Source organism: Ambystoma mexicanum, chromosome 7p, assembly GCF_040938575.1.
Source record: "Ambystoma mexicanum isolate Mex_15411 chromosome 7p, UKY_AmexF1_1, whole genome shotgun sequence".
In the NCBI taxonomy this organism is placed as follows: Eukaryota; Metazoa; Chordata; class Amphibia; order Caudata; family Ambystomatidae; genus Ambystoma; species Ambystoma mexicanum.
In genome coordinates this window covers 848,936,912-848,953,324 of record NC_090939.1, presented here as the reverse complement: position 1 = coordinate 848,953,324, position 16,413 = coordinate 848,936,912, and the positions used below count along the sequence as shown (strand labels likewise).

The 16,413-nt window shown below is 47.6% G+C and overlaps 1 protein-coding gene across 1 annotated transcript in view; it reads left to right on the top strand.

Moving 5' to 3' along the window:
* TM9SF2 (transmembrane 9 superfamily member 2) overlaps positions 1–16,413 on the top strand; it is a 993,889-nt gene that overhangs the window by 376,042 nt on the left and 601,434 nt on the right. The window contains exon 10 of the mRNA XM_069637011.1: positions 1,304–1,436. Coding sequence (XP_069493112.1) covers positions 1,304–1,436 — 133 coding nt within the window. The remainder of the gene's footprint in view (positions 1–1,303; positions 1,437–16,413) is intronic.

Sequence of the window (16,413 nt, the reverse complement as noted above, 5' to 3'; positions counted from 1 at the left end):
AAGAACACCATGATCAAGTGGCGGCAGGTGACACTTGTGGAGATAATGACTCTGCTCAAGGAAGGCTAGTTTTTCTGTTGGAGAGCAGCAACTGCAGGATGACCAGTCTTGATCCACAAGTAGACAACCTGCAGAATTCCAAGCCAATCTTCAAACTGGGACTGAGGCACAAAGTGCCCTAAATGGAAGCTGGTCGGCACACAAGTAGTTCCGGGATGCTTCTGAAGCTCCTAAGGGTAGGTTCCTTGTTCAAGGGTTAGAGCTGGTTGGTACTACCAGCCCAAGAGTTTAAGCACCATTCAGGGTGTTCTTGATTCCATGCAGAGACGAGGCTTCACCTGGACTTGGCTGGAGGCAATGCTGATTATCTTCATTGACAGTCTGTGGGTCTTCAGTGTGCTGCGTCTCTTTGTTAGGTGACTTGGCTCTAAACTACCATCTGAAGAAAGGCTGCATGACTCCTGCTTCTATCCCAAATTCGAGTTGGTGTCTCCCACAACCCACCAGAGACCAGAATCTACACTATTAAACTAACGAGCTGTCCAATCCTGGACACCCGTTCCCCACATCTCATCAGCAACAGACCCTCTAGCTGGAATGTGTATTGGGACAAGATGGATCCTCTCCCCAAATCCGGCCAGATGCTTACACTGCTGCTTGGACGAAATAATTGTAGGTTTTGCCTGGGAAAGGCATTAGCATATATGGGATTTCCTTATGCGAGAAGTCAGGAAGGCGACCAAGGGACAAGATGGCCAAAGGTTATGCCAAAAAACGCTTGGCTTGGTTATTGTGAGTATTTGGTCTTCTAAATGGGATTATGCGGTATGACAAAGTGCATTGTGTAAAAAAAAAATGTGAAAGTCGTAGACCAATATCTGCTTCCACCAACCCTTCTGGTACACATCATAAAAATGTAACTGACGTTGCATAAAACAAATGGCGGGATACAAAGTACCCCTGCATCTCATCACTGTAAGGTGATGTGTCCTGCAGTAAAACAAAGGAATCACCTAAAGGGGGCAGTTGCCCCTCAGTGTTCACCATATGGGCTGTGCAGTGTCCTCAAAAGACCTGAGCTAGGAAAGGTAAGCAAAAAGGCTTTACTTGCCTTTTACAAGTTAGGACAGGGCTAAAATAAAAAGTGGAGGGGGGTCCAGTGATTTCAATGGAGATAAAGTTAACAGCCAGTTAAATACAGGACTTAATTATCACTATGAACTACCACCCCCACTGCTGCTCTGCGTCCCCCCCTTGTGCAATCATTCGAACATTTGATTAAATATATGTAATTTGTTTGCAGGAAGATGCCCAGGAAGAATTTGGCTGGAAGCTGGTTCATGGAGACATTTTCAGGCCACCAAGAAAGGGAATGTTGCTGTCTGTTTTCCTGGGATCTGGAACCCAAATCTTAATTATGACATTGATTACTTTATGTAAGTATTTTTTAATGTATATTTGTATGGGACAATCTACAAGGAGCCACATAGTGATCTTCCAGAGTTGATTTTCAAAATGTGTGTATTGGGGACAAGTATAGTGTTTTGTATACTTCAGCAATGTGCAAAACTGCTGCAAATCTACCGGCAGGTTTTACTAATTTAATGCAGAAAGGTTTGTTCATGCTCTTTTCATGTGGTTTATTTTATTTGGTTCCAGTCATTTTATGTCCCTCTGCCATAACGGGTTGCATGTATTGTGACCGGCTTCATCGCGTGTATCCAGTGCAAGCATTTTTTTGGGCTGCTGACCCTCTATGCCATGTGCCTTAGTGTTGTGCATCAAACCGTCTCTCTGGTGCTGGTATTACTCCTTGTTTCCCTCCATGTTAGCTCTGACATATGCAGGCTAAAGTGTGGTGTTTGTGCTGGTGGATTTTATCCTGAACCATTTAAACATCGTCCTAGATATGTTTGCTCTACCACTGTCGATACATCTGTATGGTGTTTTTTTAAAATTTTTGTTGTTTAACTCAAAGCTTTATTTTTTTTTTTTTTGATTCTCAGAATCCATAGATTCTGGATCACCATGCTGGCTAGCATCCTTTCTAGGTGCCGATGCCCATGATTGGTCCAATGTTGCCAGTTGTGGTTTCTTTGCTCCGCCATCTCCAGGGGCTCTGCTAGAAGGCCAAACTAAAGGAACTGGCACCTTGACAAACCTTCTAACAAGACGCCTAAGCATACTTTTGAATTTGGACCTCCTGAGCATCCCCGATCTGTCCCATCAGCGTCGGCCACTTTCTTGGTCTTTGGACTTTATAATTCATTCACTGGTAATGGTCCTTTGAGTCTTGGGAATTGACCTACAATCCTCCTTCAAACCCCCCCTAACTTTAACGCACACCAACTATTCTTGGAGCGACCACTGCAATCTTCTTTCCAGGTGTCTGTACCTCAACTGGTGGGGTCCTCAATTCTCCCCAACCTTAATGGTACCTCTTTTTCAGTTTGCCTGCCTCTTCTGCATTTTCTGTGAAATTGGGAGCTGCCGATTAATTTTGTTTCTTTGGACAGTGTTGTCTTAAACTTGTAAAACTTTCTATAAGTACATGGAAGTATTACTTAACTGTCTTGGATTCGTGTTTAGAAACGTGTTTGCGTTTTGGGAGACACTTTTTATTTTTGTTATATTTAGGTATTCACCTTTTGATAATTCCTGATGCTTTGCAAGGAGAATATTTTCAGTATGTGATCGCTGTGGACCTTTCGTCTTTGTGTCGTATGTGTTGGCTAACTGTGCATTGTCACTAACACCACTCTCTTTGGACCAACTTAGCTCCAATGAAGAGGAGAAATCTGCTGAAAACCCCTGGATCGCCTTTGCAGCCAGACAGCATTGCCTTCGGCACTCGTGTCAGTAAAGCCCGGCTCCTTTGATCTTCTGAAGGTTTTCATTGGTGCTTCATCCCTTGGACCAGTGGGAACAACCAGGCTCAAACCTTGCTTGAGGATCTTGCCTTTAGAAGCTTTCGTCAATATCCAGAGACCACTCTGTGGAGTAAACAGCTCCAACTTGGGCTACCTAGTTTCACTGCTTTGCAGCCCAAGCTCACTCTGGGCTCTGCAGAGCCCTGGCTTGTGAGATAAGGGGCCTTCCCCTGCAGTTCAGCTCTCCAGCTTGAAGAGTGGCCTTGCAGGTCATACTGCTTTCTCTCTTCCACCAGAGTAGTCTTCTGCCTCCTGGTAGCAGTGTTCATTCGCCGCCTCTTGCCTGCACCAGGTCCTAGGGGGTCCCCTGAGGCTTTAAGCAGCATGGTGGTCTCTTCATTGTGCCAGGGTCATCCAGCTGTCCAGTCTCGGGAACAGTCTTGACTAGCCACTGGCTAGTTGGACATAAATCTCAACACCAGAAGTAACCTCTGTGGCAACAACTCCTGGAGTTCCTTCAATGGAACCAATGCACAAAGTGCGCCCAGTGAATTCAGAAGACTCAAATGGTTTTTGATTGAGTAGTGGGGGGCAGTTTACATACCTATTTCTGCCCCATCAGTCCATAGAGTTTAACAGATTCAAAGTCTTGAACCCTACCTCTTGCCTGGTCATGATCGGTGGAGTTCTGACAAGCAGTTGTGTCCTGTTTGCGGAGTGTGCAGGACCGCTTCCATCTTTGTAGTGGCTGCTGCACTGCGGTGCTGGTGGCTGGCTGTGTGGCTGAACCACGGCCCTGGCTTGGAGTGAGCTCTAGCAGCGGACATGCTCTGTTTTATGTAGGCACTGGAGAGGGCCTTTTGTGAACTGCATACTTAGTGTTTGAAGGTTCATCTGGAGGCTGGTGCAGGCCTGCCCTCCACCGACTTGGCTGCCTGTAGTGCTTCAGAGCGGGGGCCTCCCAGCAGAGGCCATTGATGTGGAGTTCATGTGCTGGGCCTGAATGTTGAGGACTCCATAAGGGGGTAGGGGGGGACTTGTACAGGCCGAGATGGGTAACACAGGGTTACAGCTGCTGGACTACTGCTTTGGGCTGGTTGCAGACTGACTGCTTGTCAATGAGTCTTGCTGGCACTGGAGTTGACTGACAGATATTGCTGGTAGTGGCTTCCTGTAAGGGGTTGGTATTGGCTGAGGACTTCCGATCTTTGCTTACAACAAACCACAATGAGGAAGAGGTCTAGCAGAGAAGTAGCAACACACATTACAGGGTAAAGAAATAAAGAGGTCCAAACCACAAAGAGAAAAACCACTAAATCATTTGCAGCTATATAAAGCAAATGTGTACAGGACCGTCCTCGGGATAGCGTCCATTCTTTCCACGAATAATGTAACTAAATTGGTGGGGGATTTGTGTGCTATATAGTTTGAAGTCAAAGGTTGCAAAGGGACCCCCATATGTGCTGGTACTTAGTTAACGAGTCAGAATAGAATATACACCATGTTTGCCCACCACATGTTAAGGGAGGGAGCCTCAATCTTTCTCCATTATTGGGCAATGGTTAACTTGGCTGCGGTAAGCATGTGGGTAGCCAATACTGAGTGGGGGCCCCAATAGTAAAGACCACCTTGGTCGCCTACACCCCCCCCAACAAAATCACAAGGGGGTCCAAGGGGAGTTGAATACCCACAATTTGATGGATTAAACAAACAAATGTTGCCCAGTAGAGCTTAATAGGGCAATGCCACCAGATATGGGCCATGGATCCGACCTCCACACCCCTCCCCTGCCAGCAATGAGAGGAGACAAGCAGATACATAGTATGCAAGCAATCTGGCGTGAGATGCCAGCGGTAGAGAATCTTGTAGACATTTTCCAATATAGTGGTACATTTGGATGCCCTATAGGCCCTCCTCCAAGTAGTTTCCCATGATGTGTGAGGAGTCGTGCAACAAAAATCCTTCGTTTTTTCTGCAAGTCTCTGCCTTCATACCAGTGACAAGTAACTTATATTTATTTTAGACCTTATGGCAGGAAAGACTAAGATGCCAATTTCTCAAAAGGCTTTTGGTCCCTAGCTCCCCCTCCCTCAGTCTCAGGGTGGGGCATCCAATGTCTAAGCTCCACATTATGGAACCTCCCAGACACTGGTAATGTAAAGTGAGTGTCATAAACTGTTCAAATCCCTCCTTCATATAGTTGACCCAGGTCCTGTAGTTCACCTTCCTGCCATTGAGGGAAATCTCTGCCAGTCAGACCAGGAGTGAAGAATGGGTTATGAAAGACCGATGGAATGATAGGTGATGAGTCAGTATTTTTGAGTCGCCCTAGCCCAGTAGGGTAACATGGTCACTGTGCAAAGAGTCCCTAGGGGGCCAGTAATTGGATGGGAGCCAGGGTAGGGAATCCAGGGGAACGCAGAGACAGACCTGCTCGAACTCCACCCAGTGCTTAGTCAGCTGAGCATCCAAGAAATCAAGTAGAACTGGTATTTAGGCAGCCACCAGGTACTGGTGTATGTTGGTTACCACCACGCCTCTGTCGCTTCAGGTGAGTAAGGACTCTTCTAGACACTCGGTGAGGCTTCCACTGCCAGACATATTCCCAGAGCTTAGATTTCAAAGTTTTAATAGTGCCAGAAGGGAGCAATACTCGGAGGGCCAAAAAAGCACAAAGTAAATTAAGTGGTACATCCATTTTAATTGCAGTGCACCTACCGAACCAGGCTCTCAGTTTCCTTCCATCACTCCAGGTCTTGGTAAAAATCATGAGAGAGCTGGATAGTTATGTTGAAAGGGGATAGCATGTGAGCGGGTAAGAAAGGTTCCCAAATATTTAAGCTCATCTTTCTCCCATCTAAATGGATATGCACCTTGTAAGGAGTAGAGGTCTGCTCGGGGCAATCGAGAGAAGAGCTGCCGATTTTAGCTTAATAGCGTACCCAGAAACCTGACAAACATCCAACTCCTTAGTAATCGCTGGCAGAGTGGACGCTGGATCGGCCATCATAAAAATATTGTCAGCGTAAAGGGCTAGTTTGTGCAGTTTCGCCAGCGTTAACTCCAGTAATGAAAGGGTTACTTCCTACACTTGTGGCCAGGGGTACGAGAGCTAAAGTGAAAAGAAGTGGGGATAGGGGACAACCCTGACGTGTGCCTTGATGAACTGGTTTCGGGGCGCAGTTTAAGTTTAATTTTAATGGACGCAGATGGACAAGCGAAATGAGCCAAAATAAGTCATGAAATTAGTATGAAAAGCTTTTAAAACTGCAGTTAAATAGGACCAACTAATGCTATTGAAAGCTTTAATCGCTTCGAGCGACAAGAGGGCAATCGACATGTTACACCAATACACTGCATTAATCACCCTCTGAATGTTATCCTGGGACTGGCGTTGAAGGATGAAACCGGATTGGTCTAGTCCCACAAGCTTAGGAAGCAAAGGGGCTAGGCGGCAAGCTAAGACTTTAGAATACATGTTCCTGTCATAATTTAGGACCGCTATAGGTCGTTCGGAGAGCAGTCTTATGGGTCCTTTCCGGGCTTAAGCAAAAGTGATGTGAGAACCCGACAGAAGTCACTGAGCCAGTCATAGAAAAATTGTTAAACAGCCGCGTGAGCGACTGTACTAACTGGGCTGGACATTTCTTGTAGAAAGCTATGGAGAACCCATCGGGGACCCAATGATTTGCCCAAAGGAAGAGCCCGGATAGTTTATACCACTTTCTCCTTCTCAATCGGGCACTCAAGTTGCTGCTTCTCCTCCTCCGCCGTAAGTACGGGAAGAGACAAGTGTTGTAATTATCACTGCTGTTGCTCACTGTCTTGAGTCTTAGCCTGAAAAAGGTAGGTGTAGTAATCTGTGAGAATGTTCATCTTAGTTCCCCTCATCAGAATAGAGATTACCCCGGTAGCCCTGAGACACCTAATATAATTCCTAGTTTGAAGACTCTGAAATTCCCATTCCAGGACCCTATTAGCCTTATTACTCATTGAGCAATAAAACTGCTTAGTACATAAGAGAGACTTGGTTGCCTCCTGGGTGCATAGTTTCCAGCTCCCCTCTAATGTTCCTCAACTGACGGTAGGTCCTCTGTGAGCCCATTCGCTTCTGTTCCAAAGCTTGAACCCGTGCCTCATGAGTTGAAATTTGAGTATGCAACAGCTTGCGATGGACAAACTAATAATTTCAACCCTTATCACATTTTTACATTGTTCCCATAACGAACGCAGAGAAACCTCCCCTGTTTCATTAAGCTGGAAATACTGAATGATATGGTCCCTCACCTTCTCTTCGATAAGGTGGTCGGCTGCTGGTCCTTCTGGCAATGTTTTTTTGCATTCAGCAATATAGCTACACTCCATTCTGTCTATTTTCAATCAAGAGTGCTCTGTGTGCTTAACTGAATCCTTCACTAGATGCACCCTCCTAAGTCTAGAACTTGCTGCTCAGTCACTACCATGAAAGACTTTGGCTAGACATTACTGTCGTCATTTTCAACAGAATGGGGTGGCCTTGCAGCATTTGCCCACGGGTTCGATTCTGAAAATCCATTTTAGCAATGTCCAAATATTTGCACTGCCTGAGTTGGGGTTTGTCTAGCTGGTTTGTCCAGCGTGTGTGAATTTGCTTCTTGGTGGGAGACCCTGGCCATTCCTCCGATGTCTTCCTGAACACACCTGGTATGCGGACAAAAGTGCTGTTGCTGAGGCTCCTGATGTGGCCATACTACCTATGCTGTGCCACTTTGCCTTTTGGCATCCCTGCTCCTCTACGCAGGTTGAATCGGGGCCTGGTTGATTGCATTGCTTTTCTCAGCCTTCCAGACTGGTTTGTCTGTGCTGGAATGTTAGTGTCCTGTGTTTTTTTTTTTGGGTCCTGTGAAATCTGTCTGACCCTGGTGTCTAAAGGTGGGAGCTTCTTGAAAAACTGCATGCTATTCTAGGGTTTCCTCCAACAGTTGCCTTTGTCGTAGAACGCGCTTTCTGTTGAGTGGCTTGCCTCCTGGTACCACCCTGAGCTGCATGAGACTCTTGCCAGTTCCTCCTGAGTGCTTCTGCTGCTGCAATGGTGTCCTGCAACTCCTGGGGCTTCCTCTCTGGTCCTTGTCAGGATTGCCCTGTCTGGCACCTCGCTGCACTGTGGGTTCAACTTGCACTGAGTGCAGGGCCCAGCTTCTGCTAGCCTGACATGGGCCTTTAACTCACCAGTCCACCCACTGTTCCTCCAGTAGCTTGTGTCCTACTTATTGTCCCCAGGTCCGTGGACCCTGACCACATGCTTTGCCACCATATCCAGGGTATCCTAGCTCCAATTGCTGCTCTGCCTACCAACCAATTGTGAGCCTGTGCTCACTCTGCAGCTGTCTCTCCCTGTGCTCCTAAAACTCAAACCTTGGGCTGGTTATCTTCTATTGGGTTCCCTCGGCTTCCTCTGCCTAATGGTTGCCCCTCCTGCTGCAACTGTTGGTATTAATACTTACCTAGCTGTTTTTCACTTTAACTGCAGCAGGATCTTTGGGTTTGTCCATTGACCCTAAGGGGAGTACTTTCAGAACTCCTTACCAGTGACTAAAACAGGTACTTGCCAGAATATGGGCATTTGCTTCCTGGTCTTCGTTTGGACCTATGAGCTTCCTAGACAATTTAAATAATTTTAAATGGTACCAATGCTTTTTATATCCATTTTAGAAATATAAATAGGTCGGTGAGTTTTTTTTAAGTGTCTAAGCCACAACTTGCCTCTGCTCATCGGTATACAGCGAGTTCAAAGACATAAGGGTTTGTTGCCAAAAACCTGTGAAATGTGGGCCTTCTGTCGGATTGCGGGGAGAGTACAAGGGCTTGGATCAGGGTTGTCCAACTCCAGGTCTCAATGACCAGCAAAATATAGCCTTCATTGATATTCATGAGCTACATTTCAATACACTGACTCTAAATCATTTGTCTTCAAACTGCTGGGCGGGCAAAGGTGTCCGGGGGGGTCTGGGGGGGGCAGGAGCAAGACCATTCGGAAAGGTTGACTGATATTACTAGAAAATAAAAGCAGAAGTTACATGCTGTGAATATTCCCCGTCAGGCTGGGAAAACCCCAGTAACTTTAATTTCTGATGCTTGCTAATCTGCTTAGAATCACATGCTGTGCATATGGTCTGACATCCAGTGGTAACCGCAAAGTATTGCATCTTGTCTTTCGGGGACCGAAAGGGGACGTCGGCATAGGCGTGTCTGTAACACTATCCCTATCGTGATGTGTGTAGTACCCCAAATCCTCACGCGCCGAGGTCCCTCGGATTGTTTTTTTCCGCCCAGATAACTGGTCGCCCTACAGCGGAGCTCTTACTAGAGACATTGTTTATCTTTACCGAATTGTCGGTTTATTCCCTGTTGAGTCATTTCGCCAATAAGAACATCTTCGACGAAGACTACGGGGGAATCGTCTACGGCTGTGGATTTTGGCGCCCAAGATCCGGCAGCCGGACTTTCCACGTGGTCGGGTGCTCTGGCCGACCTATACAGTAGGGAGAGTGGGGCCGGAGTGGCCATATTGTTTAGTATGTCTTTCCCCTCTTTTCCCTTTCGGTCTGGTCATCCTTCCCTTTTGCTGTGTCCCCCTAGAGCACGACGAGAAGCGGTGTGCGGCCTGCAAACTCCTTCGGCCTCAGACCCTTAAGGAGCGCCATGTAAAGCGGTGGGCTGCGTACGGCATGTCACGCGTGGAGCCCCCACCGCCACGCCTGCCGAAAGTGACAGGGGTACTTCGGATGACCAAACGTCCAACGCGGATGTTAGACCTTGAGGCGCACACTTTAGGTCCGCAACGCCCGTCCCTGACCCTTCCAGGCTTGACTCTTGCCTTGCTACAGGGACTACACCTGGCGACAGAGGCGTACAAACACATTGCACTAAGCACACAACCCCTACGCCAGTTTCAACGCCTTTGTCGAAAAAGGCGGAAGCGCCAGTGGGGCCGCCGAAGACTTTGCCGGTTCCCTCGGATCACTCGGATCCAAAGCCTTCCCCGCAACCGCAGCAGCGTATTGCGACTGGGCAATCAAAACAAAGGGCGCTACTCCAAAACCTACATGCGTCGAAGTTCGGGAGCCCGACGCTGTGACGATTTCCAAGGCCTCAGTAGGCAGAAATCTACGGCTAGGTCTCTACCCGGAAAACCAACCACTAGGCCTCCTGGTGCCGCAGACGGTATTTCTACTGCTGACAAATCATCGGAGCCTTTGTCTCACGATGATTCGGCGACTATCAAGAGTAGCATCGGGAGAATCGCAGCGGCGGTGGGGCCTTACTCCGGTTTCGCCTAAAGTTATGGGCCAAGCCGCAGAAAAGATTTCGGCGGATTTGATCCTCGATTCTAATGACACTTGCGTAGATAGTCAAGAGCCCCTCTCCGACACCCTGAGAGGTTCCTTGTGACGCCACAGTGCAGAGAATGTCGTTTCTCCTCGCGTATGCCCGTTTGGGTCCTCTAAGTGGACTACAGAAAAATTTGAGGGTTACATGGATCGGCTGGCGCAGATTATCGGTTCTTCTGATCATCCTCCCCCGAAAAGGGCTCGGGTAGACCCTAACCCCCAAATTCAAAAAGTTCAGTCTCATGTTTTCCAACAAGACGTGGTCCATATGGACACATATAGAAACATCTATAATGAAGAAGCTTCTTTTCTCGAACATTATGAGGAAGATCAACAGGATACGAAGGACAACTGGGAGAAAACCCAGCAGGAAGGTTAAGAGCCTTAGACACAGCAAGATCAGGACACTGGTATTTTGTGCCTAGACTCTCCTCCGTCCACCCCGGCTCGCCAGGCCTCCCCTGTGGATGACCAAATGGCTCAAGTCCATGTTGAAAAAAGCAGCTGAATACTTCAAAATTGCCACTCAAGAGCAGGACCTGAGCAGGATTTTGTGGAGGATATTAAGGAAAAACCTCTGGCGAGTCAATCCATCCCCCTCCTTAACTCTGTTAAGAGACGGGTAGCTCCTCATTGGTCACCCCAGCTCAGACATGGGCAGTGAACCAGAGAGTTCAAAAATTATTTCAGCCTTCCCCCTCTGACCCTCTGTATATCAAAGGTCACGCCATCCCAGACTCGCTGGTAGTGACTACCACTCAAAAGAGGGCAGGGGTACCCCTTGCCACGGGAGAATCACCACCGGACAAGGAGTCTAAAAGGTTGTATGCCGTGGGCAAACGTGTCACATCAGCAGCTGCATACACCATTCGGGTTGCTAATAATACTATGCTATTAACAAGCTATGCTGATGCCCAATGGAACATACTCCAAGAAGGCCTCCAGGAGGTTACTGAACACGCCAGGACAAAGCTTCTCTCCATTGTTTCGGAGGGAAGACTGGTTAACCAGAATGTGGTGAAGAACACCCTGGACACTGCAGAAACAGCAGGCAGGTCTCTTGCACAAGGGACTCTTCTGAAAAGACACGCATGGCTGCGTACATCGGGATTTAGACCTGAGACTCAGACCTCCCTCTTTAATAAACCCATTGACGAGACTAACCTCTTTGGGAAAGCAGTGGATGAAGCGTTGGAGACAGCCAAGAAGGAGCACGACACTATAAGGTCCTTGCACCAAATTACACAGAAACCCTCCTCCGAGAGGGGTAATCATTCTCGGCGGTCCTTTCGAGGGCAAGCCCGTGCTGGTCAGAACTAGGGCACGGGTAACTTCAACACAAATCAAACATATGGAAGCCCTACTTACTACCCCTCAAGGGGTGAAACGCGGCAAAGGTAGAGGCCCCAATCCCAGAGGAGCCCCACAGCCTTTGGTCAGAAATGATGACCAAGTCCAGGTCCCCTCCCGTGTCTCCCCGGTCGGGGGGCGATTAACATCTTTCCTCAAGGCATGGGAGGGGATAACTTCTGACCAGTGGGTCTTAAAAGACGGTCGCCCACGGTTATTGCGTGGAATTCGCCCGACCTCCACAGTTAAGACCGCCGCGCTCACGGCACCTTTCACCGGACCATCTGGAGATCCTGATCCAAGAGGTGGAAGCACTGCTGGGAAAGGACGCCATAGAAGCCATCCCTATTCTTCAGGTAAATGAGGGTATTTATTCAGTGTACTTCCTTGTACCCAAAAAGGATCTCCCCATGCGTTCTGTTCTAGATCTGCGCCCAGCGAACAAGTTCATAAAACCCCAGAAGTTTTGCATGATAACACTGCAGGAGGTGATGCCATTGCTGAAACAGGGGGACTTCATGGCAACATTGGACATGAAAGATGCATACTTTCATATTTCAATGTTGCCAGCGCACAGAAAATACCTAAGGTTCATGATCCAGGACAAACACTACCAATTCGAGGTACTCCCTTTCGGCATCGCCTCGGCGCTAAGGGTGTTTACCAAAGTCCTGGCAGTGGCAGCAGCACACCTGCGCAGACTAACCTTACCTCGATGACAGGCTCATTACGGGGGACTCGTTCGCTTGTTTTTCGAACACCCAAAAAACAGTAGATCTCCTCTTCAGCCTGGGTTTTTCCATCAACGAAAAGAAATTCTACTTATTCCCCAGCCAAGTAAAACAATTTCTGGGAGCGCTCGTTCGGACGGAAGACTGCCTAGTCTTCCCCTCCAGCGAGAGGGTTCAGAACATGCTCTCTGATTCCTCAATATGCAGCCAGTCGGGAGGTGACGGTACGCAAGGTCTTGCGTTTGCTAGGGATGATGGCGTCATGTATATACTTGGTTCCTGTTGGGGAGAATTCGCACTTTATGGCTAATTTCCCTTACCTATAGAGTCCCCCAGCAGCTTTGCTGGATTTGAAGGGTTTGTTTCTTTTTACCTGCTAAGAGGGAGTCTTTTTCCCACTCTTAGGCATTTTTGGTGTGTTCTAGGCCATTTTTGTGTTTAATGCCTATGGGATTTTCTCTCCCCCATAGCAACCATCTTTATTCACTTGTTACACAGCACCCTCAGTGCAGTGACACTGGGGTGTTGTAGCGACCCCCAAACATAGACTCCATACCCTGGGACTGACTACTGTCTCCCAGGGCATGTAAAGTCCCCATTGACTTTACTAGTCAATTTCTATGAACTAAACCAGTACAGCCCATCTTACTTTGGAGGTACTGGAAGGGGTTAATAGTTTTTCCCCGATGTTCATTTTCGAGATGGTACCGTACAGTACCCCTCTCAAAAGTTTCTGGCTGGTGGCAGTGGTTACTACCATAAATATTCGACTGCGAATATTTCCCTAAGGGATTTTCCCATTGTTCGAGGCTACCACTTTTTCTGACAGCCTCTAACATACCGCCGGTGCATTTTAATATTAACTTTGCTCCGGTGGGTTTTATTTGCTAGAACTTTAATATAACTTCTTTCTCGTGTCTTTCACTACAATCCTAACCCAGGTCGGGATCCTTTGTTCGTCCGTTTGGCGGGCTTGCCCAGAAGCCCTCCTTCCGGCGCCACTGAGTCTGGGGTGGGTCCATTGTGTGGGAGGGGGAGTAGGACCCATGGACAGGGTTGCTTCCGCAACCCATGTCGTACTCTATCCTGATAGGCTGGAGGGTCTCCCGCCAAGATGACCACTCCACTGTGTGAGTGACAGCTAGGCCGTATGAATGGGGCTCTTTTTGCATAAAAGCAGGGTCCTGAGGACTGGAAGAGCAAGACGTCGCCATTGGAACTAAGAAGCCGTAGAGGAGAGAAGCCAAAGACATCTGAAACGACTGAACCACCGGTGAAGCCCTGCTGCAGCGTCTTACCGTTTTCTCCACACGACGAGTGGCGATCTTCATCTGAAAGAGCCTTCTTCCCTGGAGCTGGTGGGGCCAACCAGTTTGCCAATCACCTTCCCGAACCTGCTGTGGTCGAATCGCCAGTGCCCTGCACTTGGAGACCGGATAGCCAGGCAGCTATCGACCCGGACCGCGATTAAAAGGAGCGTACCTTTTAAACTTCGTTTGGCAGCACTGTGGCTGGTTTCATCCCTGGTTAGTGCAGTACCTCGAACCTTCCTCCACCACGAGAGCCTCTCTTCCTCTGCTGGACCCCTCGAACTGCAGGAACAACCGCCACCACAGGAGCCACTTCTTCACTTTAAAGGTACATTGTTCCGCCAGGCCGCCCTTTCTTCGCGGTAGTGCTAAAGGTGTTTTAAATCCTTTACCTACCTGTTGGGTTGGCTGCCCCCCTCTCTTAACATTGTCTTTTCAACTCTTGCAACCACAATTTCAAATATCGTTAACCAAAGACTTGACTGCAGCTACGAGGACATTTTGCTCATGGGCCCTTGCCGTGTACCACTAACCTTTGCACAGGCCTATTGACTCTGGTCACATTTGTTAGATCTGCTTTCTCGAGATTGATTCTCCATTCGAACTGTGTGATGCACCCCTTTCTTATAACTACACCTTCCTTCCCACTGTTGAATCTTGTGAAATGCCATTTTGCTCAGTTTTCATTTTAGTACTGCTTATACTGATGCACTGTCTTGCTCTAACTGGGTCACAAGCTAATGGTAAATGTTGCTAGGGTGTATAAGAAGCTATTTCTGAATAACTTGTGTATTCCCTCCCTTGTGAGAAATTGTCAACCTCCCTTCTGTGTAGTTTTCACTGTGCCGTTTTGCTCAGTTTACACTCTGGTTCACTTGGTCTGCAATTTATATAGGGCGTGTATATTTTTCCTTGACTTAATTTAACTTGCTTGATACTTGTGATGGATGTGTTTGATTTGAGGTGTATAAAATAAATATATATTTACTTTTTAACTACAAGCTTTGGTCAGTGTTTCCTTGTTCCATAGTCTAGTGCGCCTATTGTGTAAAAACTGAATACTGCTCATCTCCCTCTTAAGATAAGTCTGACTGCTCAGCCACAGCTACCAACTAAATCTTTGTGGTACAGACTGATACCAAAGGGGATTTATTGCACTGGATTCTGCCTAACAGTTTCCCACCGCGGCTGCGCATGCGTCCCATGCAAGAGTGGCTCAACAGCCAGTGGTGTCAGGCCAGCGGACAATGGGAAGATCTGATAGTTGTCTCGCCAGCCCTAGTTCTCGCTCTGCAAGGCATAAAATAAGCGGTATTGCATCGCAGTTTGCGATACAATACTGCTTATTTGCTTTTTATTTCAATAATCATGTCACACTAACTGCGACATGATTTCTAGAACGAGGATTGTAGGTTTAGTCAGCACAGCCTGTGCCTGGGGTGCAGAGTGCACACAGGCGAGGCAGCGGCTCCCGGGTTGGGCTGAAACTGATGCATTTTTTTTTTGTATGTGCGCAGCCAGGGCTCCGTGTAAAACACATGCACAGAGCATCCCATGTGCCGAGGCCGAGCATGCAAGAGGCAGCTCGACAGTTTCTGCAGCCATCGTGGTTGCCGCTGGTAAGTACATACTAATTTTATTTTAGTAGGTGGTGGGGCACTGATAACATCCTGCCTTCATATTGCCTTAATGTTGTTTGAAGAGCAGGACTGCAGTGGTTTGCTGCGATCTCGCTCTTCAAAAAACATTTAGAAAGCCTTGTGCCTGCAGGCAGTGTTATTAGTGAGGGGGTCACACTGCCCTAGCACTGATAACAGCCTGCAGGCGTATTGCCTTCTTAATGTTCTTTGAAGCGCGGGGCTGCAGTGGTTTGCTGCTGCACTGTACTTCAAACAACATTTACAAGGTATTTATGCAGGCAGACCTACCTACATTTGAAAATCAAAAACCCTGAGATTTCTGCGGTTCGTACTTGCACCTCTAATTACTATAAATTGTCCTTGTCTAGTCCTATATTTAAAAAGGGGGCACAGGCTTACAAAAATAACCTTAAGGTGCAATAGATCTCTCGATACTTATAGCCACATGACAAAAAAATAGTCATAACTTTGGCAGGAGACGCTATACACATGCAAGATAACATAACTTAGCGGGGCCTTTATTTGGGCTTTCTTGTTCAAAATAGCCAATGCCTGCTCCGTTCTGATCACTGACTAATAACAAAGAGGTGTTAGTTCTTTAAGTGCCTCGAAGGGAGCCCTGTGCACTTTGCAGACTTAGCAGCATTGTGCACTCTTTCCATCACAGGCATCCTCTGATCACTGCTGAGGGATGAAAGGCACTGTTTTTATTGCAGGCCCTGACAATCCCAGACGCTTTATGCGCTTCACTGGAGACCCGGAAAGAACATGAAATACCCATGGGATACGGAACAATGCCAGAAGTCAGGCAAGTCTGGCTGCATTATCAGTGCGGGTTGTGTGCTGTCAAGTGTCTGGAAATACTTCTCCCGCCATGATTGGCAGGAGATATATTATTCCCAGCCATTTGCTAATGCTCAACCTGGCACTGATGATACAACCTGTATGCAGGAGGCCTTCTAAATGTTTCATTGTCAACGTAATAAATGGATGGTGCCTGCGCTGCCCGGTTAAAAAGGCCTGGAGATTACTGCAGTAATACACTGAATTGTTAGCCGCACCTGTGCCTTATTTGGGCAATTGCCTTGTTGCAATTAACTACTCATCCCTTTGAAAATAAAGATATAAAAATTGCTAACCAT